The sequence below is a fragment of the Bufo gargarizans genome, chromosome 8 (genome assembly GCF_014858855.1).
Source record: "Bufo gargarizans isolate SCDJY-AF-19 chromosome 8, ASM1485885v1, whole genome shotgun sequence".
NCBI classification, from domain to species: Eukaryota; Metazoa; Chordata; class Amphibia; order Anura; family Bufonidae; genus Bufo; species Bufo gargarizans.
The window spans coordinates 102901904-102922646 of NC_058087.1; the positions used below are offsets into that span (position 1 = coordinate 102901904).

A 20743-nucleotide genomic window follows, 5' to 3' on the forward strand; every position below is an offset into this window, starting at 1 on the left:
GCAGGAATGCTTCGCTGAAGTACGCTTGCGCAGCGCACCACGTGACTTCCGCTATAGACTTTCGGCAAGCTATAGAAATCTGGCAGAACACCGGTGGATGTGCGCTTGCGCAGCGCACACCCTCCTCCAGCTGATTCCTGTGCTGCCGCATCACTTCCAGTATAGACTTTTCGCAAGGTATAGATATCTGGCCGAACACAGGCTATTTCCCATGATTGGGGAGTTCCCTCTGAGTCATAGGATTTAGTCACAACCTCAGGGAAAATAGCTCTCTGCTCTTCCGACCAGCACCCCCCACCCCCAATCGTCTGGTCACATGGGCAATGACGTCAGCAGAGGTCCTTCAGCCCACTAGGAAACTCATTGTTATGATGGTCATTTAATCATGAAAAAAGCATTTCTTCTAAGAAAACGTTTATATTGCCGCATGCATGCACAGGTGCATGCGTCTTCTCGCTCTGTATGAAAAGCAAGTACACGTGCACGGCTCAGCACAGGCTCCTGGGGCGGCTGCTTCTCCTAGCTCCTCCCATCCATGTGACTGATCACCTGATCGTGACACCATCAAAGGTCCTCACCAGGTCTTGTCGTTGTCACAGCTAGAAGTGTGGTAGGAGCATGTGACCAGTGACGTCACAGACCTCGTTCTAACAACTCCACTCTAGCATCTACCGTGTGGTAAGGTTACGGTTGAGACTAGAACTCCACTCTAGCATCTACCCTACCGTAAGGTTACTGCACGATCCTGCAATGCTGAGGTCCTCGTTAAGGTAGGCTGGCACAGCTGTCTGCTCCCTGTATGGAGCAGCACATGGACTGGTTGTTATGGTTTGTTACTGGATTAACAGCTATATATACTAGGACAGACATCTCTACTTAAAGGGGTATTCCCATCTTAGACAATGGGGAATTATCTCTAGGATATGCCCCCATTGTCCCACCGTTGGGACTCGCACCTATATCGAGAACAGAGTGGGGAGCGCTGTGGCTGGAAGACCCCAGATTTCCTGGGGTCCGTCCACCACCAAGTGCTAATCCCCGCCTCTCTTGTAGAAGTGAATGGGAGCGTGCCGTGCATGCGTGCGCCCTATGCTCCCATTCATTTCTATGGGGCAGACGGCAATAGCCGAGCCAGCAATCGGCTATTTTCGGTGGCCCCAAAGAAATGAAAGGAGGGCGGCTGCGCATGCGCAGTGCGCTCTCCTTCACTTTCGGGGCTCTGTTCTCAATATAGGTGCGGGTCCCAGCGGTGGGACCTGCACCTTATAAGAAAATGGGGGCATATCCTAGTGACCTGACTGAGCCCTGTTTTAACCACCTCAGGACCGCCGTACGCAGTATTGCGTCCTGCCGGCGGTCCTGCTCTTCTGGGTGGACGCATATACGCGTCCTCCCGCGAGAGCCGAGATTTCCTGTGAACGCGCGCGCACAGGCGCGCGCGCTCACAGGAACGGAAGGTAAGCGAGTGGATCTCCAGCCTGCCAGCGGCGATCGCTCGCTGGCAGGCTGGAGATCCGAATTTTTTAACCCCTAACCGGTATATTAGACGCTGTTTTCATAACAGCGTCTAATATACCTCCTACCTGGTCCTCTGGTGGTCCCTTTTGTTAGGATCGACCACCAGAGGACTCAGGTAGGTCAGTTCAGTAGCACCAAACACCACACTACACTACACCCCCCCCCCCCCCCGTCACTTATTAACCCCTTATAAACCCCTGATCACCCCTGATCACCCCATATAAACTCCCTGATCACCCCCCTGTCATTGATCACCGCCCTGTCATTGATCACCCCCCTGTCAGGCTCCGTTCAGACGTCCGTATGATTTTTACGGATCCACGGATACATGGATCGGATCCGCAAAAAGCATGCGGACGTCTGAATGGAGCCTTACAGGGGGTGATCACCCATATACACTCCCTGGTCACCCCCCTGTCATTGATAACCCCCCTGTAAGGCTCCATTCAGACGTCCGCATGTGTTTTGTGGATCCTATCCATGTATCCGTAAAAATCATGCGGACGTCTGAATGGAGCCTTACAGGGGGGTGATCAATGACAGGCAGGTGATCACCCATATACACTCCCTGATCACCCCCCTGTCATTGATCACCCCCCTGTCATTGATCACCCCCCTGTCATTGATCACCCCCCTGTAAGGCTCCATTCAGACGTCCGCATGATTTTTATGGATACATGGATCGGATCCGCAAAACACATGCGGATGTCTGAATGGAGCCTTACAGGGGGGGTGATCATTGACAGGGGGGTGATCACCCTGATCACCCCCTGTCATTGATAACCCCCCTGTAAGGCTCCATTCAGACGTCCGCATGTGTTTTGTGGATCCGATCCATGTATCCATGGATCCGTAAAAATCATGCGGACGTCTGAATGGAGCCTTACAGGGGGGTGATCAATGACAGGCGGGTGATCACCCATATACACTCCCTGATCACCCCCTGTCATTGATCACCCCCCTGTAAGGCTCCATTCAGACGTCCGCATGATTTTTACGGATTCATGGATACATGGATCGGATCCGCAAAACACATGCGGATGTCTGAATGGAGCCTTACAGGGGGGGTGATCATTGACAGGGGGGTGATCACCCTGATCACCCCCTGTCATTGATAACCCCCCTGTAAGGCTCCATTCAGACGTCCGCATGATTTTTACGGATCCATGGATACATGGATCGGATCCGCAAAACACATGCGGATGTCTGAATGGAGCCTTACGGGGGTGTGATCATTGACAGGGGGGTGATCACCCTGATCACCCCCTGTCATTGATAACCCCCCTGTAAGGCTCCATTCAGACGTCCGCATGTGTTTTGTGGATCGATCCATGTATCCATGGATCCGTAAAAATCATGCGGACGTCTGAATGGAGCCTTACAGGGGGGTGATCAATGACAGGCGGGTGATCACCCATATACACTCCCTGATCACCCCCTGTCATTGATCACCCCCCTGTAAGGCTCCATTCAGACGTCCGCATGATTTTTACAGATTCATGGATACATGGATCGGATCCGCAAAACACATGCGGATGTCTGAATGGAGCCTTACAGGGGGGGTGATCAGTGACAGGGGGGTGATCACCCTGATCACCCCCTGTCATTGATAACGCCCCTGTAAGGCTCCATTCAGACGTCCGCATGTGTTTTGTGGATCCGATCCATGTATCCATGGATCCGTAAAAAATCATGCGGATGTCTGAATGGAGCCTTACAGGGAGGGTGATCAGTGACAGGGGGGTGATCACCCTGATCACCCCCTGTCATTGATAACCCCCTTGTAAGGCTCCATTCAGACGTCCGCATGTGTTTTGTGGATCCGATCCATGTATCCATGGATCCGTAAAAATCATGCGGATGTCTGAATGGAGCCTTACAGGGGGGGTGATCAGTGACAGGGGGGTGATCAGAGAGTCTATATGGGTGATCACCCCCCTGTCATTGATCACCCCCCTGTCATTGATCACCCCCCCCGGTAAGGCTCCATTCAGACATTTTTTTTGGCACAAGTTAGCGGAAATTTTTTGTTTGTTTTTGTTTTTTCTTACAAAGTCTCATATTCTACTAACTTGTGTCAAAAAATAAAATCTCACATGGACGCACCATACCCCTCACGGAATCCAAATGCGTAAACATTTTTAGACATTTATATTCCAGACTTCTTCTCACGCTTTAGGGCCCCTAAAAAGCCAGGGCAGTATAAATACCCCACATGTGACCCCATTTCGGAAAGAAGACACCCCAAGGTATTCCGTGAGGGGCATATTGAGTCCATGAAAGATTGAAATTTTTGTCCTAAGTTAGCGGAAAGTGAGACTTTGTGAGAAAAAAACAAAAAAAAAAATCTATATCCGCTAACTTATGCAAAAAAAATAAAAAATTCTAGGAACTCGCCATGCCCCTCATTGAATACCTTGGGGTGTCTTCTTTCCAAAGTGGGGTCACATGTGGGGTATTTATACTGCCCTGGCTTTTTAGGGGCCCGAAAGTGTGAGAAGAAGTCTGGGATCCAAATGTCTAAAAATGCCCTCCTAAAAGGAATTTGGGCCCCTTTGCGCATCTAGGCTGCAAAAAAGTGTCACACATGTGGTATTGCCGTACTCAGGAGAAGTTGGGGAATGTGTTTTGGGGTGTCATTTTACATATACCCATGCTGGGTGAGAAAAATATCTTGGTCAAATGCCAACTTTGTATAAAAAAATGGGAAAAGTTGTCTTTTGCCAAGATATTTCTCTCACCCAGGATGGGTATATGTAAAATGAGCCCCCAAAACACATTGCCCAACTTCTCCTGAGTACGGCGATACCACATGTGTGACACTTTTTTGCAGCCAAGGTGGGCAAAGGGGCACCTTTCGGATTTCGCAGGCCATTTTTTACACATTTTGATTGCAAGGTACTTCTTACACATTTGGGCCCCTAAATTGCCAGGGCAGTATAACTACGCCACAAGTGACCCCATTTTGGAAAGAAGACACCCCGAGGTATTCCGTGAGGGGCATGGCGAGTTCCTAGAATTTTTTATTTTTTGTCACAAGTTAGCGGAAAATGATGATTTTTCTTTTTTTTTCTTTTTTCCTTACAAAGTCTCATATTCCACTAACTTGCGACAAAAAATAAAAAATTCTAGGAACTCGCCGTGCCCCTCACAGAATACCTTGGGGTGTCTTCTTTCCAAAATGGGGTCACTTGTGGGGTAGTTATACTGCCCTGGCAATTTAGGGGCCCAAATGTGTGAGAAGAACTTTGCAATCAAAATGTGTAAAAAATGCCCTGCAAAATCCGAAAGGTGCACTTTGGAATATGTGCCCCTTTGCCCACCTTGGCAGCAAAAAAGTGTGACACATCTGGTATCGCCGTACTCAGGAGAAGTTGGGCAATGTGTTTTGGGGTGTCATTTTACATATACCCATGCTGGATGAGAGAAATATCTTGGCAAAAGACAACTTTTCCCATTTTTTTTATACAAAGTTGGCATTTGACCAAGATATTTTTCTCACCCAGCATGGGTATATGTAAAATGACACCCCAAAACACATTCCCCAACTTCTCCTGAGTACGGCGATACCAGATGTGTCACACTTTTTTGCTGCCAAGGTGGGCAAAGGGGCACATATTCCAAAGTGCACCTTTTGGATTTCACCGGTCATTTTTTACACATTTTGATTGCAAAGTTCTTCTCACACATTTGGGCCCCTAAATTGCCAGGGCAGTATAACTACGCCACAAGTGACCCCATTTTGGAAAGAAGACACCCCAAGGTATTCTGTGAGGGGCATGGTGAGTTCCTAGAATTTTTTATTTTTTGTCGCAAGTTAGTGGAATATGAGACTTTGTAAGAAAAAAAAACAAAAAAAAAATCATCATCATTTTCCGCTAACTTGTGACAAAAAATAAAAAGTTCTATGAACTCGCTATGCCCATCAGCGAATACCTTAGGGTGTCTACTTTCCGAAATTGGGTAATTTGTGGGGGTTTTCTACTGTTTGGGCATTGTAGAACCTCAGGAAACATGACAGGTGCTCAGAAAGTCAGAGCTGCTTCAAAAAGCGGAAATTCACATTTTTGTACCATAGTTTGTAAATGCTATAACTTTTACCCAAACCATTTTTTTTTTTTGCCCAAACATTTTTTTTTTATCAAAGACATGTAGAACAATAAATTTGGCGAAAAATTTATATATGGATGTAGTTTTTTTTTGCAAAATTTTACAGCTGAAAGTGAAAAATGTCATTTTTTTGCAAAAAAATCGTTACATTTTGATTAATAACAAAAAAAGTAAAAATGTCAGCAGCAATAAAATACCACCAAATGAAAGCTCCATTAGTGAGAAGAAAAGGAGGTAAAATTCATTTGGGTGGTAAGTTGCATGACCGAGCGATAAACGGTGAAAGGAGTGTAGTGCCGAAGTGTAAAAAGTGCTCTGGTCATGAAGGGGGTTTCACCTAGCGGGGCTGAAGTGGTTAAGTCAGTGGTATCTGCCGTGTGATGCATCTGTAGCAGCACAACTGCCTTTCCACAGCGACTCTGTTGCTGTGGCCATCAGCCCATCTGACAATGTTGCTGGTTGAACTATTGGGGAGCAAGGTTGCAGTACCAATCGGGCTTAGCACTGGTGTCACATGCTTCCTGAGGGTCTACTATTTAAAAAGGCAGCTGCAGGCCACAGTTGCCTGTGATTGATATTCCTGCCTCACTAGCGACTTTGTTTCCCAAATTTTGCCTCTGATGTGACTTCCTGGTATTTGATATTGGACACTATTTGGTATTAGGCTCTGATTGTTTGTGACCTTGCCTTTGCCTTGCCTTTACACGACGCAATGTACAGTGCTGTGCCTAGTAAGCTGAGAGAAGGCTGCATTTATATTGAGAGTGCTAGTACTTCTCAAACAGCTGATCAGTGTCGGACCCCCACTGATCAAGTACTGATGACCCCAGTAAAAAAACTTTTAGAAACCCCTTTAAGTAGCTGCTGCATGTTACAATATCTGTTCACGATTCCAACATGTGCTGTATACTTGCGGTGACACTTTGATCTCATGACATTTTGAATGCACACAAGCTGTGCTATGTTATCAACTGTCTGCTGCAAATTGCAAGTTGTTAGAGAGCCGTGCACAACAGAGAAAATCACACTGACATCCCTCTAGGATCTCCTCATGGTTGTTAGGGGAGATATACGTCTTCCCCACAATCACCAGGTGCAGTAATCACCTGGGGATAAAGGAATCCTCCGAGAGAGAGGGGGTGGGGACTTGCACACAGAAGGCTGGAGTGAGACCACTATCCCCCAAGAGACACTGGTGTGGGAGCAGCCTGGAGGTTGGGCTGGGAACGCCACATCTCATCACGGGTGTGAACTGTGGTACGCTTTAGGCTACTTTCACATTTGCGTTCAGAACGGATCCGTCTGCATTATATTGTAAAAAAAATTCTAAGTGTCAAAGTAGCCTCAGACGGATCCGTCCAGACTTTACATTGAAAGTCAATGGGGGACGGATCCGTTTGAAAATTGAGCCATAGTGTGTCATCTTCAAGCGGATCCGTTCCCATTGACTTACATTGTAAGTCATTGTATTGTTTGCCTCCGCACGTCCAGGCGGACACCCGAACGCTGCAAGCAGTGTTCAGGTGTCCGCCTGCTGAGCGGAGGCTGAACGCTCCCAGAGTGATGCATTCTGAGCGGATCTGCGTCCACTCAGATTGCATTAGGGCTGGACGGATGCGTTCGGGGCCGCTTGTGAGCCCCTTCAAACGGAACTCACAAGCGGAGCCCCGAACGCTAGTGTGAAAGTAGCCTTAGGTGGGTCAGGGAAACCTATGTGTTTAGATAGGGCCCAGATGGGCAAGGTATCTTATTTTGGCTTTGTATGTTGTTGTTTTTTTCTTTCTGTATGCCGTGTGCCACAAGAAAGCACAATTTGCCCCCAGGCTCGTGGCATTGTGCCATTGGTCATTATATAAAAATAAATTTTCACTTCTCAGTGCTCCAGACTAAAAAAAAATACCTAGTAGCCATTGGCTCCTGAACTGAAAAAATTTAGGAGCCAAATAATAAATATAACTAAAAAATTGTGAATTGCATGGTATTTATTTCTGTTACGGCGCTCACCGCATAATTTTTCACGGATCCGTCTTCAAAATGCTTTCAGTGTTACTATGGCACCCAGGACGCTATTAAAGTCCTGGTTGCCATAGTAGTAGTGGGGAGCGGGGGAGCGGTATACTTACAGTCCGCGCGGCTCCCGGGGCGCTCCACAGTGACGTCAGAGCGCCCCATGCGCATGGATGACGTGCCATGCGATCACGTGATCCATGCGCTTGGGCGCCCTGATGTCACTCTGGAGCGCCCCGGGAGCTGCACGGACGGTAAGTATGCCGCTCCCCGCTACACTTTACCATGGCTGCCAGGACTTTAGCATCCCGGCAGCTATGGTAACCATTCAGAAAAAGCTAAAGTCGGATCCGGCAATGCGCCGAAACGACGTTTAGCTTAAGGCCGGATCCGGATCAATGCCTTTCAATGGGCATTAATTCCGGATCCGGCCTTGCGGCAAGTGTTCAGGATTTTTGGCCGGAGCAAAAAGCGCAGCATGCCGCGGTATTTTCTCCGGCCAAAAAACGTTTCGTTCCGGAACTGAAGACATCCTGATGCATCCTGAACGGATTTCTCTCCATTCAGAATGCATTAGGATAAAACTGATCAGGATTCTTCCGGCATAGAGCCCCGACGACGGAACTCTATGCCGGAAGAAAATAACGCAAGTGTGAAAGAGCCCTAATCAGTTCAGTCTTTTTGACTGATCAGGCAAAAGATAAAACCGTGGTGATGGAGCATGTGATCTGATGTCACCACAGGTCCTTTAGCCCAAGCCCACAGCTAGCAAAGAATAGACCGGGAACGAACTACGCGAACAAGAGGAGAAGGTGAGTTAACTTTTTTTTATTTTTTTAACCCCTCCAGCACTATTATACTAAGCATTCTGTATTCAGAATGCTATTATTTTCCCTTATAACCATGGTATAAGGGAAAATAATACAATCTTCAGAACATCAATCCCAAGCCCGAACTTCTGTGAAGAAGTTCGGATTTGGGTACCAAACATGCGCGATTTTTCTCACGCGAGTGCAAAACGCATGACAATGTTTTGCACTCGCGCGGAAAAATTGCGCATTTTCCCGCAACGCACCCGGCTCTTATCCGGGCAAAAAACATGACGCCCGTGTGAAAGAGGCCTTAGTGTTTGTGTGTGTTTTTTCTTTTCTTGCTATTAGCCTCCTTAGGGGCTGGAACCCTTTGTCCTATTCACTCTTCGTGAACGCATTGCACCCGCACTGAATCCGGACCCATTCACTTCTATGGGGCTGTGCACATGAGCAGTGATTTTCACGCATCACTTGTGCGTTGCGTGAAAATCGCAGCATGCTCTGTTGTGCGTTTTTTCATGCGCAGGCCCCATAGGAGTTAAAGGGGCTGCGTGAAAATCGCAAGCAAGTGCGGATGCGGTGCGATTTTTCGCGCGTGGTTGCTAAGATGAAAGTCTATTCACTGTGTTATTTTCCCTTATAACATGGTTATAATGGAAAATAATAGCATTCTTTAATACAGAATGCTTAGTAGGTCAATTAACCTCTTCAGGACACATGACGTACCGGTATGTCATGTATACAGGGCTCCAGATGGCGACCAAAATGGTCTCCAATGCGACTTAGAATTTACAAATGGCGACAAGACTTTTTTAGTTTTGTTGCCATTTGCGACTAGACCCAGCTCTGCTGTTGAACAGCGGCGGGGCACAGGAGATGATAGTTCTCTGCCCCGCCGCCGATGTTCTTCTCAGCAGCGCAGTGGAGGAGTCTCTCCCTCCCCCCTGTGCTCTGCTGCCGCCTGCTCCGCTAATGAGAAGAGACGGGAGGAGGGGCTGTGGCCACTGCGCCACCAATGAAGAAAACTGACCTGTTAATACAAATACAGGAGGCGGGTGCCGGAATCAAATTGCTGGCACCCGACCTTTTTGACAGGGAGCTGCGATCAGCGGCAGTTAACCCCTCAGGTACCGCACCTGAAGGGTTAACTCAACTGCTGCTGATCGCAGCTCCCTGTCACAAAGGTCGGGTGTCGGCAATTTGATTCCGGCACCCACCTCCTGTATTTGTATTAACAGGCCAGTTTTCTTCATGGGTGGTGCAGTGCACCCCCCCCCGGTATAAGAAACATAGGTGGCACAGTGCGCCCCCCCCATCCCCCAACACCCCAGTATAAGAAGCATTGGTGGCTCAGTAGGAAGTGCCAATGAGGGTTAAAAAAAATAATAAAAATAACTCGCCTCCTCCAGTTGATCGCGTAGCTGCCGGTCTCCTGTTCTTTCTTCAGGACCTGTGGTGACCTCACTGAACGTGATGGATCATGTATCATGTGATGAGCGATGAGCAAAGTGATGTCACCACAGGTCCTTTGACAGGTCCTGATGAAAGAACAGGAGACTATCAATTGGAGGAGGTGAGTTAAATATTATTATTTTTTTTTTTAAGGGATTCTGTCACCTCCCCTAAGCCAAAAAACGATTTTAAAGCAGCCATGAAGCACAGCTTACCTGGATTAGGCTGTGCTCTTTTATCTTGAAATCCGTCCAGCAGTTTCTGCAAAAAATGACTTTGATTGATATGCAAATGTGTCCTGAAGGTGCCCAGAGGGGCGTTTTTTTCTTCTTAGAGAGCCCAGTACCGCCCCTCTTTCAGTGCCCAGCCCGCCTTCCTTGTACTGTCTAACCGCCGCCTCCAGCCTGCCACAGCCTCTCCTCCCTCTCCTCCCCCTCCCTCACGCCGAACGAACTCTCGCACAGGCGCAGTACCCACTGAGGGCTGCGCCTGTGCGATCATCAGGAGACTGAGGGCAGCAGCTTCATCTTCGTCACTGGGCATGCGCCGAGCCCAGTGACATCCGATGCTCGCTCTTCCCTGCTGACTGAGAGAAGAGCGAGCATCGGACGTCACTGGGCTTGGCGCATGCCCAGTGACGAGGATGAAGCTCCTGCCCTCAGTCTCCTGCTGATCGCACAGGCGCAGCCCTCAGTGGGTACTGCGCCTGTGCGAGAGTTCGTTCGGCGTGAGGGAGAGGGAGGAGAGGCTGTGGCAGGCTGGAGGCGGCGGTTAGACAGTACAAGGAAGGCGGGCTGGGCACTGAAAGAGGGGCGGTACTGGGCTCTCTAAGAAGAAAAAAATGCCCCTCTGGGCACCTTCAGGACACATTTACATATCAATCAAAGTCGTTTTTTGCAGTAACTGCTGGACGGATTTCAAGATAAAAGAGCACAGCCTAATCCAGGTAAGCTGTGCTTCATGGCTGCTTTAAAATCGTTTTTGGGCTTAGGGGAGGTGACAGAATCCCTTTAACCCTCATTGGCACTCCCCACTGCGCCACTAATGTTTATTATATTGGGGGGGGGGGGGGCACACTGCGCCACCAATGTTTATTAAAGAATGCTATTATTTTCACTTAACCATGTTATAAGGGAAAATAATACAGTGAATAGACTTTCATCCTATCAACCATGCATGAAAATCACACCACATCCGCACTTGCTTGCGATTTTCACGCAGCCCCATTAACTTCTATGGGGCCTGCGTTGTGTGAAAAACGCACAACATAGAGCATGCTGCAATTTTCACGCAACGCACAAGTGATGTGTGAAAATCACTGCTCATGTGCACAGCCCCATAGGAGTGAATGGGTCCGGATTTAGTGCGGGTGCATTCCGGTATTTAATACATTCCTATGGGGAAAAATGCTGTAACCGGCATTCAGGCAAATCTTCAGTTTTCCTGTCGCCCATGACAGCACCACCAGAGAGGAGGATCCGCCCCCACGAAACCTGCAGAATAAAAATGGCGGACACTCTCCTCCCCTTCAGTGTGGTTTCCTGTCTCTGGTGGGAAGCCTGCAGCATGGATGCAACAGATCCCTCTTTCTGGTGGTGCTCCGCTACTGACCTGCGGTCCCTGGAAGATTGGCGGCATCGAGGTGCGCTGAGGGCTGAGCAGAGGCACAGCTGAGCTCCGGAGGGGGTACTCAGTGTGCTGGAGCAGGGTAAAGCGGCACCTTCATGGAGGTGCCACGAAGATTGAACGCCGGCCACCAGGGGGAGGAAGAGGAGGGGCTTCGGCAGTGAGAAGCCGGATAGCGCTCCTGTGGTCATGTGACCGGCGTAAGCGTCGGCAATGACGTCATCCTCATGCGCCCTATGAGAGGAGCGCGATTTTCTTTGCCGGCGTCTGTTTGCGACCTGGCTGAGCTGTCTGCATCATGGAGTAAGACAAGCTCTCTGAGGAGCCTGCTGTCCCTCCTGCTCCGGTACCTCTGAAGGGGTGAGTGTGGGTCTCTTATAACTTAGATACTCTTTAACTGACAGGCATTGCTGTTTAATTGCAGGTTAAGCCTAGGAAAGTTGTGGCCAAAAAGAAGAATAGAGAATGTGTATTGTGTAAAGTGGGGTTACCCTCCGACTGGGATAAAAAGATGTGCCAGACCTGTATAGACAAAATGGTAGCAGAAGAATCGCCTTCCTTTTATAAATGTCTACAGGCGTTGGTTCGGTCAGAGGTTAACTCCTCCATGACTGCCAAAAAGGAACAGAGGCCTGTTCGTAAAGAATCCTGGCGAAATCCCATTTTTTTCAGAAGAGGAAGATTTTCCTTCTTCAGTAGTTGAGCTTTCTGATGTCTCATGTCAATCTTCTCCTGATGAGGAAGAAGGTCAGGGGCGGAGACCGTGTTTCCCTGTGGAAGATACGGAGAAGCTTTTAAAGGCCGTTCGTTCAACTATGGGCATAGAAGAGACCCGGGAGCCCCGTTCCTTTCAGGACATTATGTTCGGGGGGTTAGAAGTCAGACAACATGGTACTTTTCCAGTACACAAAAATGTGGCAGCTTTGATTAAAGGGGAGTGGAAGAAACCCAATAAGAATGTTTATATCCAAAAATCTCAAACGCAAATACCCCTTTAAAGACGAAGACTCTGCCTCCTGGGATAAGGCTCCCCGTATTGATGTGGCCATCTCTAAAGTCTCAAGGAAGACGGCCCTGCCATTTGAGGATACCGGTATACTGAAAGATCCTCTAGATAAAAAGGCAGATGCTTTTCTTAAAGGAGCTTTGGAGGCATCAACTTCATCCTTTAGGCCCAGTATAGCCTCCACCTGTATTACCCGATCCTTAATTGTTTGGCTGTCTGAGCTAGAATCTCAGCTAAAAAAACAGGAGTCCCCGTGAGGAGATACTGGCCTCCCTCCCTACGATTAAAAAAGCAGCTGACTTTTTGGTGGATGCGTCTGCCGACTCGGTCAGATTGGCCGCTAAGTCAGCAGCCTTATCCAATTCGGCTCGGAGAGCACTTTGGATAAAAAATTGGAGTGGCGATACTGCCTCCAAGACAAAGCTCTGCGGAGTGCCGTGTGAGGGGGAGTACCTCTTTGATCCTAATTTAGATGACCTCCTGGATAAGGCGGCTGACAAAAAGAGTTTCCCGGTTTTCAGAGCTCTTTCCCCAGTAAAAGCAGATTTAGTCGCTCCTTTCGTCCCTTTAAAGGAAACCAGGAACAGGATAGAAAGCCTAGAGAAGACCGGTTTAGGGGTCAAAGGAAGAACAGGAATTTTTTCTTTAGCCAGCCCTCCTCAGATAAGAAGTCGTCAGACCAACAATGACGCCAGCACTCCGGTAGGGGGCAGACTGAAGGATTTTGCATTAGAATGGAGGAAAATTTCCTTAAGCCCTTGGGTACTCGATACCATATCCAGAGGCCTAAATCTGGAATTCCTTCAGTCTCCTCCTGCCAGATTCTTACCCACCGTAGTTCCTTGTTCCGTGCGAGAAATTTCCATCATGGAAAAAGAGGTGTTGAAATTATTAGAAAAATCCGTTTTAATCCCGGTATTAGAAGAAGAAAGAGGAAAAGGGTTCTATTCACCACTATTTCTTGTCAAAAATCCAGACGGTTCCTGGTGAACCATCATAAATCTAAAGAAGCTAAACCTCTTTCTTCAGCCGAAGAAATTCAAGATGGAAACGATAAAATCCGCGATCAATCTCTTATACCCTCAGTGCTTTATGGCAGTTCTCAACCTAAAAGACGCATACTACCACGTCCCCATTGCTGTAGAACATCAGAAGTTCCTAAGGGTGGCAGTTTTCTTAGACGGTCATCTTCAAAATTTTAAATACCAGGCTCTCCCTTTCGGGCTTTCCATGGCTCCGAAAGTGTTCACAAAATTGGTGGCAGAGATGGCGGCCCACATAAGGGAAAGGAATATTCTTTTTATCCCTTACCTAGACGACTTCTTAATCATAGGTCAGTCAGAAGAGGCTTGCAGTTCTAGAGGTCCGTACCATCTTAGGGAAGTTGGGTTGGATGATAAACAAAGAGAAATCAAGATCCGTCCACTAAAGAAACAGGTGTTCCTGGGCTTAATTTTGGACTCTTCTCTCCAGAAATGTTTTTTGCCTATAGAGAAGATACAGATCGTCCAAAACAAGATTACAAGTCTAACCCAAAGACCAGTGACATCTATAAGAAAGGCAATGTCAGTCTTGGGATCCCTCACGTCCTGTATTCCAGCAGTAAGGTGGGCACAATTTCATTCCAGGGCCTTACAGTGGTAGAATCTGGCCAGTTGGGAGAAGAGCAAGTCACTGGATGCCAGTTTGGAAGTCTCTACCCAGACTATCCAGGAATTAGCCTGGTGGCTAGTAAAAGAAAATCTCACACAGGGGACCCCGTGGAAGATTGAAAATTTGGTTTGCCTGACTACGGACGCAAGTCCTTGGGGGTGGGGGGCCCACATTCAAGGTTCATCCTGTCAGGGCCGTTGGAACACCCTTCAGAGAAGTCAATCCTCAAATCTAAAGGAACTGATGGCGGTAGGCCTAGCTATGAGGAATTCACTTTCAAAAATAAAAGGAAGGAATTTAAGAATTCTTTCAGACAACAGGACTGTAGTATCCTATTTAAACAAACAAGGAGGAACAAGATGCAGAGCTCTTATGAAGGAAGCTTTCTCTATTCTGGAGCTAGCAGAGAGAACGTGTACCTCGATTTCAGCTGTTCACATAGGGGGTGTGGAGAACAAACAAGCCGATTTCCTGAGCAGTCATACCCTGTCTCAGGGGGAGTGGTCTCTGAATCCGTTAATCTTCCAGAAAATCGTAGATCTTTGGGTCCTTCCGGAAATCGACTTGTTTGCTACCCATTCAAACAAAAAAGTACCATAAGTTTTTTTTTTTTTTCTCTAAGTCAGTCGGGGTCCCCTTGTGGGATGGATGCTCTGTCCCAAGAGCGGAAGTTTCGCCTGGCTTGCGCCTCTCCCCCCCCCTTTTCCCCCGATTTTGAGGAAAATTCGGGAAGAGAAGGCCAGGGTAAGTCTAATAGCACCCTTTTGGCCCAGGAGGGCCTGGTTCACGGGGCTCAGGACCATGTCTGTCTCCGATCCTTAGGTTCTTCCTTCGGCCCGGGGGCTTCTAAGCCAGGGACCAGTGATACATCCAGCCGTGGAGAACCTACACTTAACGGCCTGGAATTTGAGAGGTGGTTACTAAGCAAGGAAGGGTTTTCTGATGCCCTAGTTTCTACCCTGCTAAAAAGCAAGAAAGAGGTAACTGTAGGAATTTATAGCAGAATCTGGCATAAATTTCTAGACTTCGCCCAGATCCATTTAGGGAGCATCCCTGCAGTAGCCCCCTTACATACTATCCTGGAGTTTCTCCAGAAGGGGCTAGAGCTAGGCCTAGCAGTCAGTACTCTAAAAGTTCAGGTCTCAGTTCTTTCTGCCTTGTTTAACCAGAACTTAGCGGGGAATCCATGGGTTTCCAGATTTTTTTTTAGGGCTGTAGATAGAACCTCCCTAGTTTCAGTTCCTAGGCCTCCTCCCTGGAGTTTAGAGGTGGTGCTGAAAGCCTTATCGGAGTCTCCCTTTGAGCCTATTAGGTCCTTCACTATTAAACATCTGACCTTCAAGCTAGCCTTGTTAATAGCCTTAACCTCCGCCCGCAGGATTAGTGAGATTTAGGCCATCTCCATAAACCCTCCGTACACCTTAATATTAGAAGACAAGGTCATCATTCGTCCTGACCCGGCTTTCCTCCCAAAAGTCGTCTCCAGATTCCACCGTTCTCAGGAGATTATTCTTCCTACCCTTTTCCAGAATCCTTCCACTGAGGAGGAAAAGTCTCTCCATTGTCTAGATGTCAGAAGAGCTCTTTTAGCTTATCTATCCTCTACATCTGCCTGGCGGAAGTCTTCTTCACTGTTCCTTCAGTTTCAGGGAGTGAATAAGGGTTCTGCTGCCTCTAAGTGTTCCATCGCCCGATGGATCGTTGCTGCTATTTCCTTATCTTATCTATCCTCTGGTCTGTCCCCTCCTGTTGGGTTAAGGGCTCACTCGACCAGAGCGGTTGCAGCATCTTGGGCAGAGAGGTCCTCGGTTCCAATCGAGAAAATTTGCAGCCACTTGGTCTTCACCCTCTACCTTCTTTAAACATTATAGGTTGGACCTAAACTTTTCGGGGGGATTCTTCCTTTGGTGAAGGGGTCCTTCTTTCTACCTCCCACCCTTAGAGTTCCTCTAGTAAATCTCTGGTGGTGCTGTCATGGGCGACAGGAAAAAATGGTATTACTTACCGGTAATTTTATTTTACGGAGCCCATGACAGCACCACGGCTTTCCCTCCCTATGTGTCCTTCCTTTTGCACGGGTGAAAAAAACAAACAAAAAAAAAACATTATTTACATGTCTAATATATGTTGGCGGCCTTCCTCCGATACTTGGAAAACTCACTGAAGGGGAGGAGAGTGTCCGCCCTTTTTATTCTGCAGGTTTCCTGTCTCGTGGGGGCGGATCCTCCTCTCTCTGGTGGTGCTGTCATGGGCTCCGTAAAATAAAATTATCAGTAAGTAAGGCCTCTTTCACACTTGCGTTGTCCGGATCCGGCGTGTACTCCACTTGCCGGAATTACACGCCGGATCCGGAAAAACGCAAGTATACTGAAAGCATTTGAAGACGGATCCGTCTTCAAAATGCTTTCAGTGTTACTATGGCACCCAGGACGCTATTAAAGTCCTGGTTGCCATAGTAGGAGCGGGGAGCGGGGGAGCAGCATACTTACCATCCGTGCGGCTCCCGGGGCGCTCCAGAATGACGTCAGAGCGCCCCATGCGCATGGATCACGTGATCCATGCGATCACGTCATCCATGCGCTTGGGGCACCCTGACGTCACTCTGGAGCGCCCCGGGAGCCGCACGGATGGTAAGTATGCTGCTCCTCGCTCCCCACTGCACTTTACCATGGCTGCCAGGACTTTAGCATCCCGGCAGCCATGGTAACCATTGAGAAAAAGCTAAACGTCGCATCCGGCAATGCGCCGAAACGACGTTTAGCTTAAGGCCGGATCCGGATCAATGCCTTTCAATGGGTATTCATTCCGGATCCGGGCTTGCGGCAAGTGTTCCGGATTTTTGGCCGGAGCAAAAAGCGCAGCATGCTGCGCTATTTGCTGCGGCCAAAAAACGTTCCGTTCCGGAACGGAAGACATCCTGATGCATCCTGAAGGACGGACTGTCCATTCAGAATGCATTAGGAAAATCCTGATCAATATTCTTCCGGCATAGAGCCCCGACGACGGAACTCTATGCCGGAAGAAAAGAACGCAGATGTGAAAGAGCCCCAATACCATTTTTTTTTTCCGCCGGAGATAAAACCGTAGCATGCTGCGGTTTTCTCTTTTGCCTGATCAGTCAAAATGACTGAACTGAAGACATCCTGATGCATCCTGAACCGATTACTCTCCATTCAGAATGCATTGGGATATGTCTGATCAGTTCTTTTCTGGTATAGAGCCCCTGTGACGGAACTCTATGCCGGGAATGAAAAATGCTGGTGTGAAAGTACCCTAAGGGCTCTTTCACACTTGCGTTCTTTTCTTCTGGCATCGAGTTCCGTCGTTGGGGCTCTATGCCGGAAGAATCCTGATCAGTTTTATCCTAATGCATTCTGAATGGAGAGAAATCCGTTCAGGATGTCTTCAGTTCCGGACCGGAAAGTTTTTTGGCCGGAGAAAATACCACAGCATGCTGCGCTTTTTGCTCAGGCCAAAAATCCTGAACACTTGCCGCAAGGCCGGATCTGGAATTAATGCCCATTGAAAGGCATTAATCCGGATCCGGCCTTAAGCTAAACGTCGTTTCGGCGCATTGCCGGATCCGACGTTTAGCTTTTTCTGAATAGCGCCTTGGCAGCCATGGTAACCAAAGTCCTGGCAGCCATGGTAAAGTGTAGTGGGGAGCGGGAGGAGCAGTATACTTACCGTCAGTGCGGCTCCCGGGGCGCTCCAGAGTGACGTCAGGGCGCCCCACGCGCATGGATGACGTGATCGCATGGCACGTCATCCATGCGCATGGGGCGCTCTGACGTCATTCTGGAGCTCCCCGGGAGCCGCACGGACTGTAAGTATACTGCTTCCCCGCTCCTACTATGGCAACCAGGACTTTAATAGCGTCCTGGCTGCCATAGTAACACTGAAAGCATTTTGAAGACGGATCCGTCTTCAAATGCTTACAGTTCACTTGCGTTTTTCCGGATCCGGCGTGTAATTCCGGCAAATGGAGTACACGCCGGATCCGGACAACGCAAGTGTGAAAGAGCCCTAAAATATTAAGTTTAAATCCCCCCCCCCCCCCTTTTCCAATTTTACATATAAATATGTAAAAAATAAATAAACATATTACATAGCGCTGTCCAAACTATTACATTATTAAAAAATATCTCCTATGCGGTGAGCATTCGCCATTTTTTAGTCACTGCAAAAAATAGGATAGGACTGTTCTATTATGGGCCGAATGTTTCATAAAATGCGAAATGCACGCAGATTCTAATGCAAAATCGGAAGCATGCATCGCTCATCTGTACTCCACTAAGTACAATGTGGATGTCCAAATGACAGTCTGCCTGGGCCATACACCTAGTTTGAAAACATAGGGCCAGATTTATCATTAGCTCAGGTCAGAATAATGGAGTGAAAAAGTCCCAAACACTAAAATTGCGCACCAATTTGCGACTTTTTTCTGCTCTGCACTATGCTCGCCAGTTTTCTGAAAGTGGCCGTGTTTTCTTATGTAAATGAATCTCTAGACAGATTTACTATTGGGACTATTTAAAAAGTAGCAATTTCACTCCAGTGAGGACCATGCTTATCTTATGCGACTTTTTAATAGAACGTGCGACTTTTTCATAAAGATATGTGACTTTTGTAAAGCTGCTTACTGATGGATAAACTGCTACCATCTGCTGCTACCGTCAAACCACATTTATTACAGTCTTAAAAGGCCGATCATAAATCTGACTTGGCTAAAACTGACTTTAGCCATATGTTAAAGTGGAGTGAGCTGTCAGTCATGATAAATCTGGCCCATAATCTATAGACACCATATATCTTACCTTTTGCATCTCTAGGGTTCTTCGTAGGAACCCCAAGGCGGCAGCATAGCGGTATTCTCGCCTCGAGGTTCCTCCTGACCCACTTGGGCGCTGAATTTCCTCATTAAAGGCCTTCTTGTATCGGTCCCTGATTGAGCGCCACCGAACCATGATCGTATCCCCTATAAAGTAGTAAATAAAAAAAGGATGTATATTATAAAAATCTGTGGTTTAATCAAAGTTAGTTTACAATTTAATTGAAACAGCCACAAGAAGAATAAAAAATATTTTTTATTCTAAAAAATTTCAGTGGCGATGGTAAAAAAAATAAAAATAAAATATTGACTGTAAACCACTTTTGATAAAAAAATGTTTTACGTGTCTGCTATCTACAAATTAAATACTTTATACTTACGGCATTGCCCCTGTTGCCTTTCTCTGAGGTCGTCCCAGTTGGGTAGAATGGCCGCACATATCTCGTTCCAGAGGAGCCGTGTTCGCTGATGGTCTGCGTGGCAGCTGTTGGTATGGTCCCACAACGGTGTACGCTCCTCTACCATATGAATGATGGGGTCATTGTCGATATAAAATAGTTTGACGTCCTCCTCTTGCCTTCTGGTGGAGATTTGGGAACCCTAAAAGAAAAAAAAAAAACATATAGAATTTATTTTTTATTTTTTTAGGTTAATCTTTGATAAATTTGAATTTAATAAAAACCATAACTTTACAATACTCACACGACCGCCGCGTGCTCCACGATGTCCTCTGGCAGATGGTAGATGACCTCTCTGACTGGCAAAAAAAAAGAAAAAATCTATCCTCTTAAAAAAAAATGTATAATGCCTAAAACTTTTATTATCCAACCGTTTCTCCTCCATGCCCGACTTCCTCCTCCGGGACAACTCTCCTCCATAGATGCTGACTGATAAAAGAGCTCCCGGCCTCACTTGATGACAAGATATGCCTAAAAAATAATAATAATTTAATATTTGAACTTTAAATAAAAGAACAGACCGACGAAAATAATACTTGTCATTTGAATTTTACTGAAAATCTGCCTGTCTGGATTGCTTGATGGCTGGCTGGCAGCAAATTTTTTTGTTGGTCTAAAAAAAATATTACAATTTTGACAGGTGGTCATATTGTTGAACATACAGTACATAGGGGTTTGCAGGTAATGTAAGTCCATAGTGGATGCTAGGAGTAGTAATAGTAGTAGACAGGACTACTACTCCTAACATGCACTATGTACTGACAGCTACTATGTACTTATAGCTCCTAAGTACATAGGAGTTGTTTATATGTCTTATTTATTTTTTCTGTCAAAAAATAAGAAATAAAAATAACATATACTCACCTTCTCTGGCTTGCTTCAGACTCCCTCGCAGGCAGGATCCAGACAGGATGGCGTAAAACTTGCTCCTCCTCTATCCGGAGCAGGCGCAGAGAGGATATCCGGATCAGTCGTTCGCCGGAACATTTTAAGCCAGATCCGTCCTTAATGCAATTCAATGGGAATTAAGGACGGATCCGGCGTTACGGCGAATGCTACGGCTTTTGAGACTGAGAAGAAAAATGAGCATGCTACGGTTTTGTATTTCGAAGGAAACGTCGAAAAGACTGAAGCGGAGCAATCCTGAAGGACTTACTCTCCATTCAGAATGCATGGGGATAAAACTGATCAGTTCTTTTCCAGATTTGAGCCCCTAGTACGGAACTCGGCGCCGGAAAAGAAAAACGCTAGTGTGAAAATACCCTTAGGC

The 20743-nt window shown here is 47.2% G+C and overlaps 1 protein-coding gene across 2 annotated transcripts in view; it reads left to right on the plus strand.

Annotated features, from left to right (window-relative positions):
* The first annotated feature begins 563 nt into the window (after window positions 1–563).
* HIBCH (3-hydroxyisobutyryl-CoA hydrolase) overlaps window positions 564–20743 on the plus strand; it is a 340021-nt gene continuing 319841 nt past the window's right edge. The window contains exon 1 of one of the 2 annotated variants that reach the window (XM_044305063.1): window positions 564–770. In XM_044305063.1, coding sequence (XP_044160998.1) covers window positions 751–770 — 20 coding nt within the window. In that variant the 5' untranslated portion in view covers window positions 564–750. The remainder of the gene's footprint in view (window positions 771–20743) is intronic. The other variant, XM_044305062.1, reaches the window with a different exon arrangement.